Below are 23465 nucleotides of genomic sequence, written 5' to 3'. Positions count from 1 at the left end.
GCATCAAATGGACTAGAGAATCCCCAGTAACATTATTTCTCAATAGTTTTATGTTTCCTTCTGCAGTTCTCATATGGTTTAAATTTTTTTTATTATAGTATGGTTGATTTACAGTGTTGCATTAATTTCTGTTGCACATAATGTGGCTCTTATGTTTGAATAACTGCAGGCAATTGGTATAAAATATCCTTGTCTCTAATTATAAATGTAGAAGTTACTGCCCATATTCTTAGCATGCCTTTTTCATCAGAGCTGTCATGGCATGAACTTCATATAGCTGGGTTGTTTAGAATTTATCTATTTATTCAGTTATCCTTTCAAGAGATACTTATCGGATGCCTACTGTGTGCAGAACATTGTGCCACAATACATAACTTCAAAGGTAAATAAGACTCAGCTCCTGCCTTTAAAACTTTATAGGCTGGTAGTGGGGGAGACATTAAGAAAGAGTGCAGTGCATGTTGGGAAAATTGTGCATATTGCTATGGTCTCATCTGGAAGGAAAATACAATAATTAGGAAGTTTTCCATTTTTAAATAACATAAACCCAACCCAACTTAGTCTTTCAAAAAGGAAATATATTGACTCACCAAACTAAAAATCCAGAGGCAGTTGGCTTCAGGCAGAGGTTGATCAAGGTACAAACATGTGACAAGGACCAGTTTCTTTGTTCTCTCAGGAAGAACACTCTTCTCTATAGGCCCTTTTCTCATGATCTCAAGGTAGCTGTAAAACATTCTCATGATTACATGCTTCTAGACTAAAGATAGCAAAAAAGAAGAAATTCTCTTCCTTAGAAGCTCAAATAAAGGATTCACAAGCTTGTTGGTTCTGTCGGCCTCTAGTGAAGTGAAGTCACTCAGTCGTGTCCGACTCTTTGTGACCCCATGGACTGTAAGCCTACCAGGCTTCTCTGTCCATGGGATTTTCCAGTCAAGAATACTGGAGTGGGTTGCCATTTCCTTCTCCAGGGGATCTTTCTGACCCAGGGATCGAACCCAAGTCTCCCGCATTGCAGGCAGATGCTTTACCCTCTGAGCCACCAGGGAAGCCTCTAAATCAGATACGTATCTCTGAGTTAATCATTTAGAGGGGAAATGGGACATGCTGTTTCTGAGTTTGGTCAACACTGTTCCTCTCCCTCACCACACCCGCAAGACAAGGGTGAGATAAGTTCAACCAAATGTATTATTGGGGAATTCAGAATAATATGAAGAAGGGTGATGTGGTTGGGAAAGACAGGACTTAGGAATGGGTTGTAGTGAACAGAATGAGATTTGTGTTTTCCTGAATCGGTTGCTTGAACCAGATTGAACAGGCTGGGGTCACAAGCCCAAGCCTGAAGTTGAGAGCTAGGAGTTGAGGGTGTGGAAAGAGGCTGTGAGGAGTGAAAGTGAAAGTGCCATTCACTCAGTCATGTCTGACTCTTTGTGAAGCCATGGACTGTAGCCCATCAGGCTCCTCTGCCCATGAAATACTCCAGGCAAGAATACCAGAGTGTGTTGCCGTTTCCTTCTCCAAGGGATCTTCCTAACCCAGGCATCAAACCTGGGTTTCCTGCATTGCAGGCAGATTCTTTACCATCTGGGCCACCAGGGAAGCCCCGGGAAAGAGGTTGGCGCACAGCAAACAGTAGTGAGACTGAAGCTACACAGTAATTTGAGCTCAGAAAGTTCAACGTGAAGAGTTGTGAGCTCTGATAAGAGTAACAAGGGATTGACTAGGAAGAATGCTCAGGAGTATAGGAATGGCAGATGGACGGAGCCCTAGAGAGAGAGCCCACCCACACCAGGGCCAGGATCCAGATGTTCCTGGACCACTGGATTATAGAAGGGATACTGAGGTGCCACACAAGCCAATGGAACTTGCTAGAAATCTGCCCTTTAGGGAGTCAAGGAAAAAAGTGCTCATGAAGAGATGTCTTTCTGGAGACACTCCACTACAGAATCACCCCCGGGGGCACCTGGTGTTGGAAGAGCTGCCCCTGCCACTGCCTCTGTCCAGGGAGCCCTCCAGGACCAGCAGACAAAGCCCCTTCCCCCTCTGTTGCCTGTCTGCCACACTCTCCCTACAAAACTTAACAAAGGAACAATTATTAAAGGGCTCACAGAGCAGGCAGACAGCATGAATTGGGATCTGATAACCAGCCCAAGAAGAGAGTGGTTTACTGCTCACAGCTGGGGTGTTCTTGCATAAGAGCGGAGATGGATTCAGGTGGGGCAAAAAGTTTTATCTACACCGAGCTTCACAAACTGAGGACAGAACAAAGGCACGAGAGTAAGGCAAGATTTTGGAGTATTCACAATAATAGGGTTGATTCGTTGTTGGAGCAGAGGGGGTGAGGTGGGAGGGGCAGTCAGAGAGAGATGTAGGGTGGGGAGCCTCTTGATTATCATAATTAGTTTGGAATCTACCAAAACTGAGAGCAAGAGGAGAAGGGGGTGGCACAAGATGAGATGATTGGATGGCATCACCGACTCAATGGACGTGAGTTTGAGCAAGCTCTGGGAGATGGTGATAGACAGGGAAGCCTGGCATGCTGCAGTTCATGGGGTCACAAGCAGTCGGACATGGCTTAGCGACTGAACAACAAATTTGTTTAGACTCTGTTTGTAGATTATGGGGAGCAATTGAGTAGTTCTAAACAATAAAATCAAATTCCTGATTTAGACAAATACTTTTGGTAGCAGTTTGGAAAAGGGTGAGCCCAATCAAGGAGACATTTGAGAGATGTTTTACATGACCCAGGCCAGTGAATGAAAGGAAAGCTGAATGCAGACAGTGGCCGTGTGAACTGTAAAGGGGTAGATTTTAGAGAAATTAAAGACATAGAAGCACTAGAACCTGCAGACTGATCAGATGGGGCAGGACCTTAAAGAATTTTCATTATCAGCTGATCAGTATGATCCAGACCCAGACTCCAGCAGCTTTACGAACCCATCCTTTCAGGGAAATTGAGGTGGCCCAACTCAGGAGTTCAGAGTATGTGTTCTGGAGCAAAGTACCTGGGTTCAAACCCAGATTACCTCACACATTTGCTATGAGACCTCTCAGGCTGGCTGTGTCACCTGTCTGGCCTTAGTTCTCCTTGGTAAAGCAGAAACAAGAGAGGTATCAACTTCAAAGGCCTATTTTGGGGGGACTAAATTAGATACGTGTAAACTATTTGCAACATTGTCTGGTTCATCAATAAGTAATCAGTGAAACTGACTATTGTCGTTTTTCTTGTACAAGCTGAAAATAACTGGAAATGTATCAAGCTGTATTATTGTTGTGTTTTGTAAAACATGGCACATTATGAATCAGTGACACTAGCATTTAATCATTCTTGCTTTCTGATGAAATCATTTTCTTCACTTGCTCACAAGGAAACAGAAAATTTAATCAAGAAGGCAGCTTATCTTTAGGAGGCAGAGAGATAAAGTATGATGATGCTGAGATATCAGTGTCAAACTAGATTATATGATTCAACAAGTCGTTAAATATAGAATTCTATATTTGTTCATTCATTGACTTGGCCAACTCCCATTTCCAAGCTATTTAGGTTGGTGCAAAAGTAATTGCGGTTTTGCATTGTTGAACTTTGCCATTTGATATTGAAATATATTCTTAAATAAATATGGTTATGTTGAAATGGAGCAGAAGGCTGTGGTCCTTGCCCCTGCACCATGTCATCTGAATGCCTTCTGCATGTGGAAAACTTAGTCAAAGAATAAGTTAATCAGAGAAATGAGAAATGCTGAAAGAAAGGGCAACAGTCAAAGGAGACTAAATAATAATAATTTAGTCATTAAGTGTAGTCAAGGACCTGCTCAAGGTTCTTTCTCAAGGGCTATAGATAATATTCTGAGCCATATCATGTGAGCTGTCTTACAGATAACAAACCCCAGGTGGAGAAGTTAACTACATAATGACAGACTGTACCCAGGACTTCAGTTCAGTTCAGTCACTCAGTCGTGTCCAACTCTTTGCGACCCCATGAATCGCAGCACACCAGGCCTCTCTGTCCATCACCAACTCCCAGAGTTTATCCAAACTCATGTCCATTGAGTCGGTGATGCCATCCAAACATCTCATCCTCTGTGGTCACCTTCTCCTCCTGCCTTCAATCTTTCCCAGCATCAGGGTCTTTTCAAATGAGTCCGTTCTTTGTATCAGGTGGCCAAAGTATTGGAGTTTCAGTTTCAACATCAGTCCTTCCAATGAACACCCAGGACTGATCTCCTTTAGGATGGAGTGGTTGGATCTCCTTGCAGTCCAAGGGACTCTCAAGAGTCTTCTCCAACATCACAGTTCATAACCATCAATTCTTCGGTGCTCAGCTTTCTTAATAGTATAACTCTCACATCCATACATGATTACTGGAAAAACCATATCCTTGATGGACCTTTGTTGGCAAAATAATGTCTCTGCTTTTTAATATGCTGTGACTTTGCTCATAACTTTCCTTCCGAGGAGTAGGTATCTTTTAATTTCATGGCTGCAGTCACCATCTGCAGTGATCTTGGAGCCCCCAAAAATAGTCTCTCACTGTTTCCACTGTTTCCCCACCTGTTTGCCATGAAGTGATGGGACCGGATGCCATGATCTTAGTTTTCTGAGTGTTGAGCTTTAAGCCAAATTTTTCACTCTCCTCTTTCATTTTCATCAAGAGGCTCTTTAGTTCCTCCTTGCTTTCTGCCATAAGGGTGGTGTCATCTTCATAGCTGAGGTTATTAATATTTCTCCTGGAAATCTTGATTCCAGCTTGTGCTTCCTCCAGCCCAGCATTTCTCGTGATGTGCTCTGCATATAAGTTGGCTTGGGCTGCCACAATTCTGAGAATTGACCATAAAGAAATGGGAACCTGTGCACCCTGGAACTGAAGATTAACTGTATCTCAAACAACCAAGATGATGCTAGTCAGACCACTGATGAACACTTTGAAGATGACTGTTAGATATGACTGTGCTGTTTCTGCATGTAACGCCTCCCCTGACTCCACCTATAAAAACTCTCACCCCCTGCTTTGGACAGACGTCAGCCTTTGGACTGATGTCTGCCACCCTCCCCCCACCCGGCAGTTGCTGGCATCTGAAATAAAACAAACTTTCCTTTCTACCAACTTGGCTTGCTTATTGGCTTTTGAGCAGCAGGCAGCCAGACTCCATACACATACTCTTTCAGTAACAATGTTACACATTATTTTAATACACATTTCTCACTTTATGTTTTTTGTTAATGAATTATTACTTGCTGCTCATTTTATGTGTATTTTAGACTATGGAAATTATGTTAGACAGAAAGCAAATTCTAGCAATCTTCTTATTCAAGTTCAAAATGGATCATAAAGCAGTGGAGACAGCTTGCAACATCAGCTATGCTTTGGCCCAGAAACTGCTAACGAACGTACAGCGCACTGGTGGTTTAAGAAATTTTACAAAGGAGATGAGAGCCTTGAAGATGAGGAGTATAGTGACCAGCCATCAAAAGTTGGCAACAACCAATTAAGAGCCATCATTGAAGCTCTTACAGCTACAGGAGAAGTTGCCCAAGAACTGTGTCGACCATTCTATGATCATTTGGCATTTGAAGCAAGTTGGAAAGGTGGGAAAGCTTGAGAAGTGGGTGCCTCATTATCTCACTAAAAATTAAAAAAAAAAAATTGTCATTTTGAAGTACCGTCTTCTCATTCTAGGAAACAACAATGAACCATTTCTTTATTGGATTGTGATACATGACAAAAAATGGATTCTCTACAACCAGTGACAAGCAGCTCAGTGGTTGGATGAAGAAGAAGCTCAAAAGCACTTCCCAAAGCCAAACTTGCACCAAAAAAGGGTCATGGTCAATGTGTGGTGGTCTGCTGCCCCTCTGATCCACTACAGATTTCTGAATCCCAGAGAAACCATTATATCTAAGAAGCATGCTCAGCAAATCAATGAGATGCACTGAAAACTGCAATGCCTACAGCTGGCATTGGTCAACAGGAAGGGCCCAATTCTTGAAGACAACTCCAGACTGCATGTCACACAACTGATGCTTCAAAAGTTGAATGAGTTGGGCTACAAAGTTTTGCCTCATCTGCTATATTCACCTGACGTCTTGCTAGGCAACTACCACTTTTTCAAGCATCTTGACAACTTTTGCAGCAAAAATGCTTCCACAACTAGCAGGACTCAGAAAATGCTTTCCAAGAGTTTGTCAAACCATGAAGCATGGATTTTTATGCTACAGGAATAAAACTTTTTTTCTCCTTGGCAAAAATGTGTTGATTGTAATGGTTCCTATTTTGATTAATAAAGATGTACTTGAGCATAGTTATAATGATTTAAAACTCAGGGTCCAAAACTGCAATTACTTTTCCTCCAACCTAAGAGTTTAAAATTTCGCTATAAATCCAGATCCTAACAAGAGAACTTCATATGACATACCATAAGTCTGCTACATACACACGAGTTCAGTTCTAAGAGTGTGTTCGTAAGTCCAGTTTGTTCATGAGTCCAACAAAATTAGCATAGGTACCCAACTAACACGGTCAGCTCTATAGTACTGTACTGTAATAGGTTTATAATACTTTTCACAGAAATAATACATATAAAACAATTAAACAGAAAAATAAAACATTTTCACCTTATAATACAGTGCCTTGAAAAGTACAGTAGTCCAGTACAATAGCTGGCGTACAGGGCCTGGCATTGAGTGAACAGACAGGAAGAGCTACTGACTGGGGGAGGAAGGGGAGGTGGGAGATCGTAGAGCTGAAGGGTCATCAGCAACAGAGATGGAGGCAAGCTGCCATTTCACTCAATTTAGGGAATGCATGTTCGCGTCTTTGCAAATTCACAGCTTGAAAGTTTGTACATAGGGGCCTTATTGTCTTACATCATTTCATTGGGTTTCACTTAAAATCCCATCAACTGAGTATCAAGATTAGGACCCTGGAATGAAGTCAGTCTGTCCAAACAGAGATGTTGATCGTAACGACATGGACAGTGACTGTGCCCAGAAGAAACATGTCACACAGTCCAGGAGGAGGGCCAGACTCCTGTGTTCAATTTGTGCCCATACCTATATGTCTGCCTAGTCCCTAGAAGGTGCTTAAAAGGTATTGAGTTAGTTCATGAATTCTCAGTCTACTTTTATTATGTCAAAGTAAATGAGTGAAATTTCAGTTGGGAAAGTTAGAGACTAGATTTAAAGAGTCTATATCAAACAAATAGACGCAATTGTGGAGTAAATAATAGTGGCAAGTAGGCTTGCTCTGGAATGGGGGTAAGGGCTATATTGAGCAGACTCTGTGAGAAGATCAAAGATTTCAAGAGTTGTGAGAGACAAGCTTGAAAATAATATCTCAATCCAGTAAAGATAGAGGACACTGGGATATCCTGTCTAGAATGTTCACTTTGCTCAGCTGTTCCCACGCGCAGGCTCCAGTATTAAGGACAGGAAGACCTGCTGGAGCCGAGGGTTCTTGCACCGGTGTTCTTCAGCCCAGACTGGCTTTTGTGAGAACAGCCCTCAGTAGTACCCAAGGTCAGGAGGGTGTTCTCATTTCAGGGAAGGATGTGGCAACTGCCCTGAGGGCCGTCTTTATCAGCTTGTTGGAAGTGATTTCCCAATCCGGCTTGGCACACAGAGCCGCGGCAAACTCCCCTTATCACAGCTCCCCCGTGAGACCACCACGTCCTTCCACTATTCCTAGATTTCTTGGCACCTGCAGATAGTCCAAGAGCAAGAAGTAGTCTTTCCTTTTTACAATTATTCAGAAACAATGTTTACCCTTAGGTGGATTATACAGCAAGTCTGTATCTGTGTGTGTGTGTGTATCTGTGTGTGTGTATGTGCGTGTATCTCTCTGTGTGTATATGTGTGTGTGTGTATCTGTGTGTGTGTGTGCGTGTGTGTGCATGCACACACACGGGCTCAGTCGCTTCAGTCCTGTCTGGCTCTTTGTGACCCCATGAACTATATAGCCTGTCAAGCTTCACTGTCCATGGGATTCTCCAGGTAAGAATACTGGAGTGGGTTGCCATGCCCTCCTCCAGGGGATCTTCCCTACCCAGGGATCGAACCTGCATCTCTTGCCCTGCAAGTGATTCTTTACCCACTGAGCTACCTGGGAAGCCCATGTCTATGAAAGGAGCTCCTAATTCTTGACAGGCATTCTGCTATGTATTTGCTATTTTACATTTCATTTTCCCCCCACCTAATGTGCCTGGTTTGTTTGGGAAAAGAGCAGAAAAGTCATCTTTGGCTACCATGTCCGTTTCTATAACATTCTTTGGTCTATTTGAGTTCTGTTACTTCTTTTTAAAATCAATATTGGCATTTTACCTATTTGTCAATTTCAAGTAGGTTTTCAAATTCATTAGTGTAGAAGGTTTCATTTTGTAATTTTCAACATTTTATATCTTTTTATTCAAATTGTCTCTTATAGATGAGATATTGCAGGATCTTTTTAAAGGCCCCATCTGAGAATTTCTGTTTTCTAATTAAAGCACTTAGCCCATTTATATTTATTTTATATTAGGACTTAGTTTACCACCTTATTTCATATTTTTCATTTTTATTTCTTTTCTTCATTTTGTATCTAATATTATTCTTAGAACAACCTTTTGTAGTATCTGGACTCTATTGCCTTCGTATTATTAATGAAGACATTGGAGTTGGAATTTAGAAAGGTTAGGTGACTTGCCCTGGATCACAGAGCTAACAAATGACAGAGCTGGGGCTCAAACACAGGCCAGTCTGACCCCATAGCCCTCCCTACACGTACTGACCTATATGTGTCACTGTGGGGCAGGTAGGTGGACAAAGTGTCCCGGGTTCCTCTTCTACATAAGGATTACCTTTTAAGATGTTCGCTTCACTTCTGTGTGTGTATGCTCAGTTGTGACCAACTCTTTGTGACCCCATGGACTAAAGCCCACCAGGCTCCTCTGTCCATGGAATTTTCCAGGCAAGAATAATGGAGTAGGTTGACATTCTCCACTCCAGGGTATCTTCCCAATCCAGGGATTGAACCCGAGTCTCTGGTGTCTCCTGAACTGGCAGGAGGATTCATTGCTTGGCATGTAGGAGTCAATTTCCTTTCTCCACACACCTGAAAATAACAAAAGAACATTGGCTCTGTTCGAAAGCAAAACCTTGATTTTCATATTGATTTTGACTTTTCAGAAGTGCCTGGAAGTGCCCATCTCTCCCCCCGCCCTGTTTTTGTTTTTTTTTCTTCTTCCTTGTCTGTGTCCCTTCCACTTTGTATTTATTCTCTCTCTTTCTCTCTCCCGCTCTCTCTGTGTATCATTTATCTCTTTAATAGCAGTATACTGGGCCGGTGATGGTATCCTAAATCCTAGATGTTAATTCCATTCTCTCCATTTCTGTGGGGTGTTGGGTAGGTTCAGAAGTGTGTTTCGATATGAGAGCTTCTCACTAGAAACCTGTCACTCTGGAACTCTGAGTATGACGAAGTCTAGCTTTACGCAGACAGACACTATCACTGGTGTTGCTCTTCCAAGGAACTTCATTGAATTAGAAACATAAATTCAGACCAGCATCTGGATTCTTCAGAGAAAAACAATAAGAAAATAAGTGATGTGTAACAAAGCAAAATAAATACTCCAAATTGGCCTGATTAAAAACCAACAAGAAGCCTGTTTTATATAAATATATATATATAATAAGACAATTCCAAGATTTAGTTCCTTCTGAGATAATTATTTTGTTCTTCCCTGGGGCCAGATTTTATGTCCCAAGAAAAGATTTACAACTCAAATAAGCAGCAGGAACAAATTAACTGCCAACAGCTTCCTCTCAGTGACGCTGTTGATAGCCACGGTAAAATGATTATAAATCTATTAGAAAGAAACATCACTGATGAGTTGTTTTAAAGGTTTGAGATATGAGATTCTCATTAATCCATGAAATTGTTTAAATGAGCCATTTCGTACTATAAAATGCCCTTTGACTCGAGTGCCTAAAAGATATCCTAACACACAACAGTTCTGTTTTCAACTATACTTCTCTTTTCCTTGAGTATAATTAAAGCCTGCATAGAAACTGGAAAACATTAAAATTGATGAATTAAATCATTTTGTATTTTTACAAATAGAAATAAAAAAAAGATGGAGAATCTCCATCGATGATGAGAACGGAAACAATTTTATCTGGAGTCTAGATTGAGCTACTTTCACCATCTTTATAAATAACCTCCATTCTGGCTGTGACTCTTTCCTTAATGAAATGTTAGTCTGTTGGGTAAACTGAATGGTATTATAATATCTGTGGAGGAAAGGATGTGATGATATCCATTATCACTGGTTTATATACACCATTTTCTTCCTCCATCCAGTGAAACTTGGTGAGGAAGTTGGATTAGCAACCTTTGTGATTGTGTCAAGTTTAAACAAATTGTGTATCTCTATCACTTGGTACTGTGTTAATCTATGACTTTTTCTAGCCACTTTAGTGGTCATTTGGATCCCCACATTCTCAACCGTGAACTGTCTGTACGTTGTCTTTTGATTTGATCTAAACTATAAGAGGCAATTGGAATTCTGCAGTAGGCCATACATTCTCGGTATTTTTTATTACTCTTTTAGAGCTTTGTTGTTGTTCAGTCACTAAGTTGTGTCTGACTCTTTGTGACTTCATGGACTGCAGTATGCCAGGCTTCTCTGTCCTCCGCTATCTCTCAGAGTTTGCTCAAATTCATGTCCGTTGTGTCAGTGAGGCTATGTAATCATCTTATCCTCTGCCATCACCTTCTTTTGCCTTCAATCTTTCCCTGCATCACGGTCTTTTCCAATGAGTAGACTCTTAGCATCAGGTGGCCAAAGTATTAGATCTTTAGTGTCAGTCATGAATATTCAGGGTTGATTTCCTTTAGAATTGATCAGTTTGATCTCCTTGCTGTCCAAGGAACTCCAAAGAGTCTTCTCCACACCACAGTTTGAAAGCATCAATTCTTTGGCGCTTGGCCCTCTTTATAGTCCAACTCTCAGAGCTACCATCCCTCTCTCTCTCTCTCTTTTTTCTGCTGCCTTTCTCAAAAGCCTGTACTAGTTGAGGCCTCTCCACCAGACTCCCTTCAAAACTAAGAACTTTCGATTTTGCAGATGTGGTTTCCGTCTTGTGCCTTGTTCACTCAAGATTATGTTCTTGGTTATTTCCAGTGATTGTTACTCTGTTCACCCTAGTTGATGCCACCTTAAATGGCAACGAAACTTCAAATTCACTTACTTCTTGAGGCTCATTGCTTTCTCCTTTATGGAATAGCAAGGCATAATCGTAGCTTAAAATTACAATTCCTAGGACTTCCTTGGTGGTCCAGTGCTTAAGAATCTTCCTGCCAATGTAGGGAACATGGGTTTGATGCCTGGCCTGAGAACTGATTCCACATTTCTTGGAGCAGCTAAGCCCATCTGCCACAACTACTGAGCCCACATTTTAGAGCCCAAGAGCCGTAACTAGAGAGTAGACCCTGCTCACCACAGCAAGGGGAATTCTGCCAGCAGCATTGATGAGCCCGTGTGCCACAACCAAGACTCAACATAGCCATAAGTAAATAAATAAATGAAATAAAAATGAAATTACAATCCCTTTATTGCAGATTTGGAGGTGATGCCAAGATGTAGATTTAAGCTATCTCAAGCTTTTTGCAGCCCAGGAGTTCCTTCAGTTTTTGTTTACAAAACATTTCCTCCTGTGAAGATTTCTGGTGTTTGTTTTTAAATCCATACATCTTCTTAAGTTTATTTTTCTTTATCTTTCTACTTGAAAGTAAAAGTCCATATTCCTTATGGAAATCACAGCTCAGAATATAAACAATGTAGTGTTTTATATAATTTAGAAGTTTAGCAGTTATTATCTTTTATATAACAATTCCCAGGTGGTGCTAGTGGTAAAGAACCCTCCTGTCAATGAAGGAGACATAAGACACGCAGGTTCCATTCCAGGGTCAGAAGATCCCCTGGAGAAGGACACGGTGACCCACTCCAATATTATTGCCTAGAGATTCCCATGGACAGAGGAGCCTGCCTGGCTACAGTCCATAGGGTCACAAAGAGTAGGACATACTGAAATGACAGCATGCATGCATCTTTTGTATAAGAAATAGTATGTAATTTTCTGATTATAAATGCTTGTTGGGGTACTTTTTCCTATTATTTTATTTAAATATTAATGCATTTTTTTTAACAACTAGTGTTTCTAACATGTTTAGCAATGTTGAAATTTGTTGTTTATTTGCTAAGTCATGTCCAAATTTTTTGCAACCCTTGGACTGTAGCGCACCAGGCTCCTCTCTCCATGGGATTTCCCAGGGAAGAATCCTGGACTGGGTTGCTATTTCCTTCTCTAGGGGATCTTCCCCACCCAGGAATCAAACCAGCATCTTCTGGGTTGCAGGCAGATTCTTTATCACTAAGCCACCAGTGAAGTCCAATATTGAAATACTATCCAGTTATAAATATATTGGATTTGTTTGTTTGTTTGTTTCAGGTGGAGGAGGCCTTGGAAGCTGTCAAAAATGCTACAAATGAGCAAGACCTTGCAAATCGCTTTAAAGAATTTGGAAAAGAGATGGTGAAACTTAACTATGTAGCTGCAAGAAGACAACAGGTAGGAAAAATTTTGGAAATCTAGGGGAGAAAAGACCCTGATGCTGAGAAAGACTGAGGGCAGGAGAAGAAGGGGGTGACAGAGGATGAGATGGTTGGATGACATCACTGACTCAACGGACATGAGTTTGAGCAAACTCCGGGCGATAGTGAAGGATGGGAATGCCTGGCATGCTGCAGTTCATGGGGCTGCAAAAAGCTGGACACAACTGAGTGACTGAACAACAACAAGGGGAGAAAGTGAGTGAGTTTACATAATCTTGCAGTTTTGTAGACCTGGACAGTGCATAATCAACTGCATCAACTGCTTGTCAGATCATCAAATACCCTAGGACCTGTGATCACAAAGACAGTTTCCTACTTGGGTCAGTTCTGGTCCCACTGTGCACTGCTGGTACTCCCAGTCCCCCTGGGTACTTACAGTTGATCACAGGCCACCTGCCTTACTGGTGGGGACCACCCTGCCAACCCCACCAGGCTCTAACCTTTCTCTTTTTTTTTGACCTTTATTTACTTATTTTTTTAATGTAAGAAATTACATTAAAAATTGTAATTTGACACTGCCCCATCTTTGCAGCATATCTAGAATAGTACGTTGTGTGAATTTTTGCTGTACAGCACTTAGTGAGTTATACATATAGATACAGTTTTTAAAAATATTCTTTTCCATTATGTTTTAACTCTGGATATTGAACATAATTCCCAGTGCTAAACAGCAGGACCCTATTGTTTATCCGTTCTGCATGTAAGAGTTTGCATCTGCTGACCCCAAACTCCCAATCCATCCCTCCCGATACCTCTCCCCCTTCACACCACACGTCTGGTCTCTATGTCTGACCTGATTGAAATAAAAAATGTCAGACTGGTGTGGCACAGTGACCACTCTCTGGGCACGTTGCCTTCAGTTTTTACCTCCCCACCCTGTGGACAGCATCATATATATACAACACCCCTCTCCCAAGAATGCAGCATGCAAAGTAAAACTTTTATGAAAGAGATTAAGAAAGCATGAGGGAAAATAGAGGAAAGGCAGAGAGAGGGAGAGAGGGAGAGAGAGGAAGAGAGTGGAGTGGAAGAGGGAAGGAGAACACAGGTACTGAGTCATGTTGATGAAGGTGGTCGGCCTGGGTTTTCTCTGCCCCCCATTGTCCCAGGATGGCACCTCCATTGGCTGGCTGTTTGTTCTGTAGGGACCATTAGAATTGTGTGTCCCGAAGAGTGGATCTTTTTCTTTATTCTTCGCAAACAGCATCTTTAAGTATGGGGAGATTTATTAAATCCTCTTCACCTGCCCTCTTGACTGCTCTCGGGATTTCTGGCAACTTGCAGTGACTTTTTCTAATGTGCTCTATGACCAGCAGGAAAGTTCTAGCCAACATTTTGAGTGTTCATCTGTACCAAACAGAAGTAATACCTGGGTTACAAATCTGACCAAGATCTTGTCCCTTCCCCTAAAGAGCTTCTAGTGCTTCGTGTTGGGCACATAGGCATGATTTTGTTGTTGCTCAGTTGTGTCTGACTCTTTGCAACCCCATGGACTACAACATGCCAGTCTTCCCTGTCTTTCACTATTTCCCAGAGTTTATATGATTTTAGTTCATGTGATTACTTTCAGGTATTTTGTTATCAACAGAATCCTTTGTTCAGGTGGAATCCTGCTTGGTAGCCCACCATGTGTAGTGTGATTAGGAGTGAAGTCACTCTGAAGCAAAGGTTTAAGGCCCAGAAGCTATTTATTGAGCCTGACCAAAAAAAAAAAATTACATTGACAAAAAAAAGAAAAAAAAATTACATTGACTTAATTTCAGTGAACCTAGCAGGAGGCTGGGGAGAAAGGTGGGTGCCAGGACACTCAGAGTCTTGGGAGTGTTCTGATTTTATTGTAAATAAGTAGCAAGAAGTTGAACAGTTCAGAGTTTGGTATCAAAGTCTCAGATTTACATTTTCATATTTTTCTAGATATGTTGCAAAAACGGGGTAGTGTCTAAGAGGAGAGACTAGTTGTAGATGGGTGGGACTGAAGTCGTCTAGATGAGTGACACTTTTTGGAAAAACTTTGTCAAAAAGTCCAGGCTCTTGTTCAACTCATCCAAAAGAATTTGGGTGAGGAACACAGAAGTGCAAAGGAAAAATAAACACATTCTGGGGCTGAAGAGCAAAGAGAACAAAGTAGCAGTTTATTCAGGGAAGAAGCGAAAGTTAAGGAGAGCAGTGTGGGAGTCCTTTGGTCCCGGTAATGCCCCATAGCAGTTGTTGATCTGCCTTTTATCTTGTAGCCCTTTGAATGGGTAGGGGTCTTTTTGATTAGGGATTGGACATTCATTGAGGGAAGAGCTGATGTTTGTCCTGGATTGCACCAGTGTGTGTCAGCTCCTGGTCCTGGCATTTTTCTCCTGAAGCCATGCTACAGGTATTCTAGGAGCTGTTTTTCCCCTTAAATTTTCCCACATCAGGCACCACACGTGGAAGGTCCTACAGGGTCATCAGCAGCCTGTGCAATTATATTGTACCTGCTCCGTGGTTTTCATGCTCAGAGTTTCTTGCTCAGATGCTGCAGTTTCTGTTTTAGTTGCCATTCCTTCATGCATTGTGGTCTCATTAAGAGAAAAAAAAAAAAAGAGGTGACTTTGTCTTCTGCCTAATGCCTACACTTGATGAGGCCGTCCTGGGGCCCTGCCCTGACCTTTCTGCCTCAGAGATGGTCTTCATTAGCATAGCAGCAGTAAAGGTGGAGAAAAGCCTAGGGAGTCCAAATTTACATTGAAAATAGAACACTCAAGACCTGCTGTGGAAGTGGCTATGGGAGGTTAGAGAGTGATGCGACCAGTTCACATCTGAGGTTCTGTCTCAGCAAATATGTACATGGTGGTGAATTTACTGAGATTGATGAAGACTGGAAAGCAGCCAGTCTTCCAGTGGTATCAAGATACATTGATTTTGAGATTTTTATAAGATATCCATGTAGAACTGTTAAATAGGAGAGAGATGAGGAGAGATCAAACCTCATCAAATCATCAGCATGTAACTGGTATTAAAACCCATGGGAATAATATGAGATATTCACCTCAGAATGCCCATACATATGATTTATTTTTATCTCATTAACATCATTTTAACTAGTACCTATTTCAAACTCTTTCAAGAAGGAAAAAAAGGCACATAGCCATCTATCAGCCACAAAAACGTGGTACTTATATTTTGGTAGATTGCCTTTCAATTGCTTATCTTCATATTTTAACATTTATATTCATGCTATACATATAAGTATTCATGTTGTAGTCTCCTTTTTATTTATATTACCCATTTTATTATTTTATGGAAACTTCTTTTAACATCCACATAAAGAGTCCAGGGACTTCCTTGGTGGCTAGATGGTAAACAATCTGCCTGCAATGCAGGAGATACGGGTTCAATCCCTGGGTTGGGACGATCCTGTGGAGAGGGGAATGGCTACCTGCTCCAGTATCCTTGCTTAGAGAAATCCCTAGACAGAGGAGCCTGGCGGGCTACAGTTCATGGGGTCACAAAGAATCAGACATGAATGAACAACTGACACTTTCACTTCACAACGAGTCCATCAAATGAGAACTTCAGTAGTTTACTTAACCAGTTCTTCATAACTCAACATTTACATTGTTTACAATTTTCTTCAATGTGGTTAAAAATGTTTCTAAAAATATCTTTATGGAAAGAATTTCCTACCCTGTATTTCTCACTTTCACATTTAGATTTTCTTATTAGTATAGATATCCCAGAATGGAATATAAAATTTCTGGCCAGGTGTTCTGGAAGTTAATTAAGACCCTTGATAACTTCCAATGGCACTGCCTAGATTGTCCAGTGTAAAGGATTCCCTCACATGTTGGTTCCCTACTTATCTGTGTTGAGCTTTAGGGCTAAAAATAAGTTGTCTCGGTTTAGAAATTCTGTTGACTGGCATGGATCTGTTAGTGCCTAAGCAGAAGGAGATAGACGGCTCAATTGTTTACTGCTTTTTTAAAAATAAATTTATTTATTTCATTATTTTAAATTATTTGAGTGTTTGTTGCTGCTTGGGGGCTTTCTCTAGTTGTGAGCAGGGGCTACTCTTTGTTGCAGCTCACAGGCTTCTCATTCTGGTGACTTCTCCCATTGCAGAGCACAGGCTCTAGGCCCATGGGCTTTGGTAGTTGCAGCACTGGGGCTCATAGTTGCAGGGTGCAGCTCTGGGATACGTGGGCTTCCGTAGTTGCGGCACACAAGCTCAGAAGTTGTGGCACATGGGCTCGGTTGCCCCACATCATGTGGAATCTTCCTGGATGGGGGATCGAACTCATGGCCCCTGCATTGGCAGGCAGATTCCTTTCCACTGGGCCACCAGGGAAGTCTGGTTGTTTACTTCTTTACTTACAAACTTATGGTTTGTCTTACCAGTCCTAAATATCAAATATAATGTGCTTGTCTCAGAATTATTTTGACCGAAAAAAAGAGAGGATGCAATTTACTGTTTCCAGGTCATCCATCTTTCATGTACCAACTGAGCAAATAGGAATAGAACCCCAGTGGTTCAAATACCCTCTAATGATACATTTTGAAACTAGAGAAATTTTCTCCCAGAGATGCTCAGCTGGCAGTCTCACATGGCTCTGAGAGAACAGTACTACCTTTAATATTTCCAAAAATACTGTGAACATTTTCTTAACAATACTCTCTAAAGCTGAAAATAAAGAAGCTACCCAGTGATACTATTTTGACATCCAAAACTTAGAAAGCAAATCATCTGTGATCTATTTTTTTTAATTATTTCCTCAACTCAAATGATAGATCTGCCATCAAAAGCGGTTTTTTATTTTATTATTTATTTATTTATTTTTTTTTTTTAAAAAAACTGAACCCCATTTTGAAAATGATAATGAAGTGCCAGTGATGCAGTAAGCAAAATCAGACGAGTTTGATTTCCCATGTTTGTAATTGTAATTGATTATGGAGGCAGGCACAGTGTCAGAAGATTGAAGTTTGGGTTTTCCATCTGCTGATAACTAACTGATCGACGCAAGCCGCTTACTTTGTTGGTGGCTCAGTTTTTCCATTCTTGCACCACTATTTATTGGACGCATTTTTATGAGCCAGACATTGTGCTGTCGACTGAAGAACCACTGAACAAGAAAGCTAGGGCTCTTTGCTCTCATTAGACATACAGTTTAGGAGAAAGACATATACTTATGTAAATGCAGTAAACCATGATGCATTTTAATGATTGGAGGGAGGAGGGCCTTGTGGGAGCAGCTAGAAGGAGAGGTAACTTTAGAGAGTTGGATGGAGATTGGGTTTTCAGGAGATGGGCCCCATCAAGGGAAAGGATAGGCTGAAACAGGGAAGCTCAGATATTTCACATGGGAAGAGCAGTATGTACAAATTTTTGACAGCTAGAGAGAGGAGATAGTTTCTAAAATATATGTAGAAAAAAAATATTTCTTCTTCAGTTGTTTTCCTACATTGACATGTAATTCTTAAATTCATATTGCATTTTTAAAAAACTTTACTTACTTTTAATTGGTGGATTAAATTACAATTTTGTGTTGGCTTATGCTGTTCAACAATGTGAATCATACATAATCACAATATAATCATATTATATATTATAATATGATTATAATACTCTTTAAAGCTGAAAATAAAGAAACTTCCCAGTGGGTACTATTTTGACATCGTATATATATATATATATATATATCTCCTCTTCCTGTTAAGCCTCTCTCCCCTTCTCCCCATTCCACCCCTCTAGGTCATCACAGAGCGCCAGGATGGGCACCCTTTGTTATTTAGCAACTTCCCACTATCTATTTAACACAGGATAGTATATATATGTCAATATTATTCTCTCAAGTCATCCCACCCTCACCTTCCCCCACTGTGTCCACAAGACCATTTTCAACTAAGTTCATCAGTAGCATTTTTCTAAATTCCATATGTATGCATTAATATAGAATACTTGTTTTTCTCTTCCTGATTTCCTTCAGCCTGTATAAGAGGCTCAAGTTTTATCCACCTCATTAAAACTGACTCAAATTTGTTCCTTTTAATGGCTGAGTAATATTCCATTGTATAAATCTACCACAATTTCTTTATCCATTCATCTGTCGATGGGCATCTAGGTTGCTTTCATGCCCTTGCTATTGTAAATAGTGCTGCAGTGAACATTGGGGTATACATGTCTTTTAGAATTGCAGTCTTCTCAGGGTATATGCCCAGTAGTGGGGTTGCTGGGTCATATGGAGTTTCCCAGGCACAAAATTGTTTTATGTTATAATTTTAGATTGGTAACTTAAATAATGTATGTCATGAAATGAGCATCTTGACTTGGAATTCGGAGACTATAAGTATTTTATTTTATATTGTTGTTAAGTTGCTAAGTCGTGTCCAACCCTTTGTGACTCCATGGACTGCAGTACACTAGGCTTCCCTGTCCTTCACCATCTCCTGGAGTTTGCTCAAACGCATGTCTTACAGTTCTACTTTTTAACCTTTGTATTGGTCAATATGAATTAGATTTAATGACATACCAATACCACATATAATATAGTCATTACACAGCATCTTATAAACAAATAAAGTAAAATATTAACTGAATACAAACAAAATTGATGTGGTCCCAGAAGTCTGTGACTCTAAGCTCTGTTACAGACACTTTCACGGCAAGCTTCACATCTGTGTTTTGCACACACAGGAGCTGAAGGACCCTCACTGTCGAGATGAGATGGCCGCCGCTCGAGGAGCTCTGAAGAAGAACGCCACAATGCTGTACACGGCCTCCCAAGCTTTTCTCCGCCACCCAGACGTGGCTGCTACCAGAGCCAACCGAGATTACGTGTTCAAACAAGTCCAGGAGGCCATTGCCGGCATCTCCAATGCTGCCCAAGCTACCTCTCCCACCGACGAAGCCAAAGGCCACACGGGCATCGGGGAGCTGGCCGCGGCTCTGAACGAGTTTGATGTAAGCATCCGGGTGATGTATCCAGAGGGGAGTGTGCTTTCACCGAGAAAATGTATTAGGGATGAAGAATACCAAGATAGTATACACTGATTTACCCCTTTTGGAGGCTTCTAATAGTAAGATAAACTACATGATATGTCACGGTTACTAGGAATCTGACATCTTGGTAGAACCTAGTACTGGTCTTTGAAGGAACTGACAACTTTGTTTAAGAACCTGATCATATTCAAGCAGAAACCCTGAATACTGTAAATTTCCTCACTGTTATTGTAAGGACAGTTTATAATTTGCAAGTTTATCTTCATTATTAAGGGTTTCCCCCATAGTTCAGCGAGTAAAGAATCCGCCTGCAGTGCAGGAGACGTGCAGGTTTTGATCCCTGGGTCAGGTCAGGAAGATCCCCTGGGGGAGGAACCCAGCAGGCTACAGTCCAAAGGGTCCCAAAGAGTCAGACACGACTGAGCGACTAAGCACACAGCACTTCATTATTGAAGAGGCAAATGTCCTCGGCAGTGTAGCTGTACAATACCCATATGTTGTGTCTGAGTAAAGGATTGCTCTCAATTTCTTGATTTTTCAGTCCCTGGTGATCAGACTCCATTGTCCTCTCGTCCTATCCAGGATCCTGGTCTTCCTTGCATCAGCGCTGCCTCACCCCGCCCCAGGTGGCACCTCTGCTAGTCCCATGAATGACTCACATTCTGAACCTGCTGTTTCTAGGGGTTTGTCCTAATGAGGGAAGCAGTGGAAGGAGGGCTCAGTGATCCTGGGTATACTCGAGGCAACAAAATAAGCTGGACGGATGCCTGTCATCAGCGGTCCAGGCTAACAGCTCTCACCACCCCTGGGTCAGGATATGGCCCATCTGTGAGAAGTTGGAATTCAGTTGAGTTTATCCCCTGTTCAGTGAGAGCCTATATGTGTTGTGAGCTACAGACATTTATAAATAATTAGCATCTGCTTTTAGGAGTTATGTTTTCCTGTAGAGGAGAAAAAGGACAAAGAATGAACTAAGACTCTAAATGATAAAATACAATGTAACAGAAATTCACAGGAGAAAAATCAGTTATTTAACAGCTGTGGGAAAAAATGATGATTTTGCTCTTGGATATGTAGACATGACTTTTTGGCCTGTTAGAAAAGAGGACCAGGAGGAAATGATTGTTAAAGGCATGGAAATGGATGATATAAAGGAGAGATAATTATAACACTTAGTATACAGATAAGAGCTTCCCTAGTGGCTCAGTAAAGAATCCTCCTGAAATGTAGGAGACCCAGGTTTGATCCCTGGGTATGGAAGATCCCCTGGAGAAGGGAAATGCTACCCATTCCAGTGTTCTTGCCTGGAGAATCCCATGGAGAGAGGAGTCTGCAGTCCATGGGGTGGCAAAGAGTTGGACACGACTGAGTGACTGCGCACGCACACATACCCAGATAATACGCATACACAGATAATTCTTCCCTGATTTCACAGGTGGCTTTCCTCTTTCCCTTATTTTTTTCAGTTAGTCAAAGAAATATATATACATACTGAACTCAGAATATATATTATTTCCAAAGTATTTTATAAGGATTAATTGTAATAAATTTCAAGTATTTACCAGAAATTGGGCCTTAATATGTAGTGTATTCACAAAGGTTTAGGAGACAACATAAAATTCATTAGAACTAAAAAGACACTTCAATAAGTTTATCAATTTTAAAATAAACATATAGAAGTCACTAGATTTCCATACTGTAAAAAAAAAAAAAATCGGAGTAATGGAAAAGAGATCCTGCATACAAAATGAACAGTAAAAACAATACTTTTATTTTACTTAATCTACAAAATAATTTAAAAATTATTATTTTAATACTTAATTTTATTTATTTGTAGATGCTAGAAATAATCCTGATACAGATGTAGAGGACATAAGAGAGGAAATTGTATTACTCTACTAAGGGGTGAATGAGTGAGTGAAAGTTGCTTAGTTGTGTCCGACTCTGTGACCCCATGGACGGTAGCCTGCCAGGCTCCTCTGGCCATGAGGTTCTCCAGGTGAGAATACTGTAGTGGGTTGTCATTCCCTTCTCCAGGGGATCTTCCTGATCCAGGGGTAGAACCTAGGTATCCCACATTGCAGGCAGATTCTTTACCATCAGAGCTACTAGGGAAACCTTTACAAGGAATAAGTTTTCCTTTTTTGTAAAAGATGTCAGGGTCCTAGATAGGAAAAACTACTGACCCTATCAATTTTTCTAAGATTCATACAGTCCCTATAAAAATTCTAAGAGGATGTCTTTTTGGAACTTGATAGAGTGATGATAAGGGTTTTTTGTTGGTTTGTTTTTCTGGAATAGGAATGGATGAACCCATGATTTAAGGAAACAAAAGTGAGTAGGTCATGCACTTAGATATTAACACATTATCATGCCATATTAATTTTTAGTGAGTACATTAGAATAAAAATGTCTCATCAGTTAGACAGAATAGAAAATTACAATGTCAAATACAAAATTATTTCATGAAATGATGCTTTCTTTTTTTGGAAATGGTGCTTTTTAAAATTGAGAATAGGTAGATCATTTAGATTTTGATCAATTGCACTATAATCATAGTTTATTTTATAATAAAAAAGTAAACAGTAAAACCTAAGTGAGGACCTGGTAATAATGTAGCCATGCACATACAGAGGACTGTCTTGAAGGACAGTCCAGACTCTTCAGCTGCTGCCACCTTCTTCCCAAGAGCGTGATGCCTGCAGCTTCCCATTCTCTTTCTATCTTGATGATTTTCATCAAAAGGAGCCTTTAGCCACAGTGAATTTAACAATCGAGGCATCACTGGGTATTATACCTTTAGACTCAGAAGATAAAAACTTAAGGCCATATGGGGAAAATCTATTAGTAAAATATGTTTGTATACTTCCCACCTGTTCTAATAGGGTGGCATCTTCTCATGCTGGACGAGTAAGGCTTTGGGAAATTAACACATGAATATAATAATTGAAGTTGTTTTTTCAAATAAAAAATGGCATATTAACTAATTCACTAATTAATTTGATTAGCTTTATATATCATTATACATATTAACTAGATGGTTTATTTTTACATTAAGTATATGTTAACTAAGTAATTGTATATTCTATTAGCTAAGTATGTTAACCAAGTAATATTCTATTATTAAATGGGTATTTGTTCTCAAGCTATGTAAATTGCATAAAGCATTATTCAATGTCTAAAATTTTGTTTATCAGATGTTGACAAAAATCAACATGTAGAACTGTCTCAATTAGTGATAGAATTAGATAGTAATTCCATTTGGTGTGGATCCCAAAAACAGTTATTTAATAAATGCAATTAATTTCAGTACCTTCTCAAAAGTAATAATGCTACTACTGGTGTAATGCTACACCAGAAAATCTGGATAGCACTTAACGATATTTGAAATTTTCTAACTAAAAATAGTGTTCTATTGCTCTTTACTTTGTAACAGAATTACACATTTCTATTCCATATTTACATAATGAATGCTTTAGCATTTTTTATTTCCCAGGCATATTGGCTTGAAATTGATTTAGAATTCACAGGCATCTGTCTTGAATTCTAAATGCTATTCTCAGATATTAAACAAATTGATATTACATTGGATGAGAACCTCACTCAGACTTCCTGTGATTTACTTTTCTGGTAACATTCCTTCCTGATGCTTGGTTTAATGCTTGCCAATGTAATAGGAATTTGAAAAAGTCAAACAACTTTGAGATTCTGAAGTAAAAGGACCCATATAAATAGAAAATACATTTTCAGTCGTCTCCTGATGTTGAAGTCCATTTCGTAATGATAGTCATCATTGTGTCAAACGGTTTTTCGAGAGGTAGGATGCAGAAGTGGCTTTGAGTTTCTTAGTT

General features: G+C 40.3%; 1 protein-coding gene across 5 annotated transcripts in view; it reads left to right on the top strand.

Annotated features, from left to right (window-relative positions):
• The window catches only part of CTNNA2 (catenin alpha 2), a 1320456-nt gene that overhangs the window by 444335 nt on the left and 852656 nt on the right, over positions 1 to 23465 (top strand). For all 5 annotated transcript variants that reach the window (XM_043468829.1, XM_043468828.1, XM_043468827.1 and 2 more), the window contains 2 exons: positions 12484 to 12603; positions 19309 to 19575. In XM_043468829.1, coding sequence (XP_043324764.1) covers positions 12484 to 12603; positions 19309 to 19575 — 387 coding nt within the window. The remainder of the gene's footprint in view (positions 1 to 12483; positions 12604 to 19308; positions 19576 to 23465) is intronic.

Source organism: Cervus canadensis, chromosome 5 (genome assembly GCF_019320065.1).
Source record: "Cervus canadensis isolate Bull #8, Minnesota chromosome 5, ASM1932006v1, whole genome shotgun sequence".
In the NCBI taxonomy this organism is placed as follows: domain Eukaryota; kingdom Metazoa; phylum Chordata; class Mammalia; order Artiodactyla; family Cervidae; genus Cervus; species Cervus canadensis.
The sequence above is the reverse complement of the archived record's forward strand: the minus strand, read 5'-3'. Positions and strand labels throughout refer to the sequence as shown.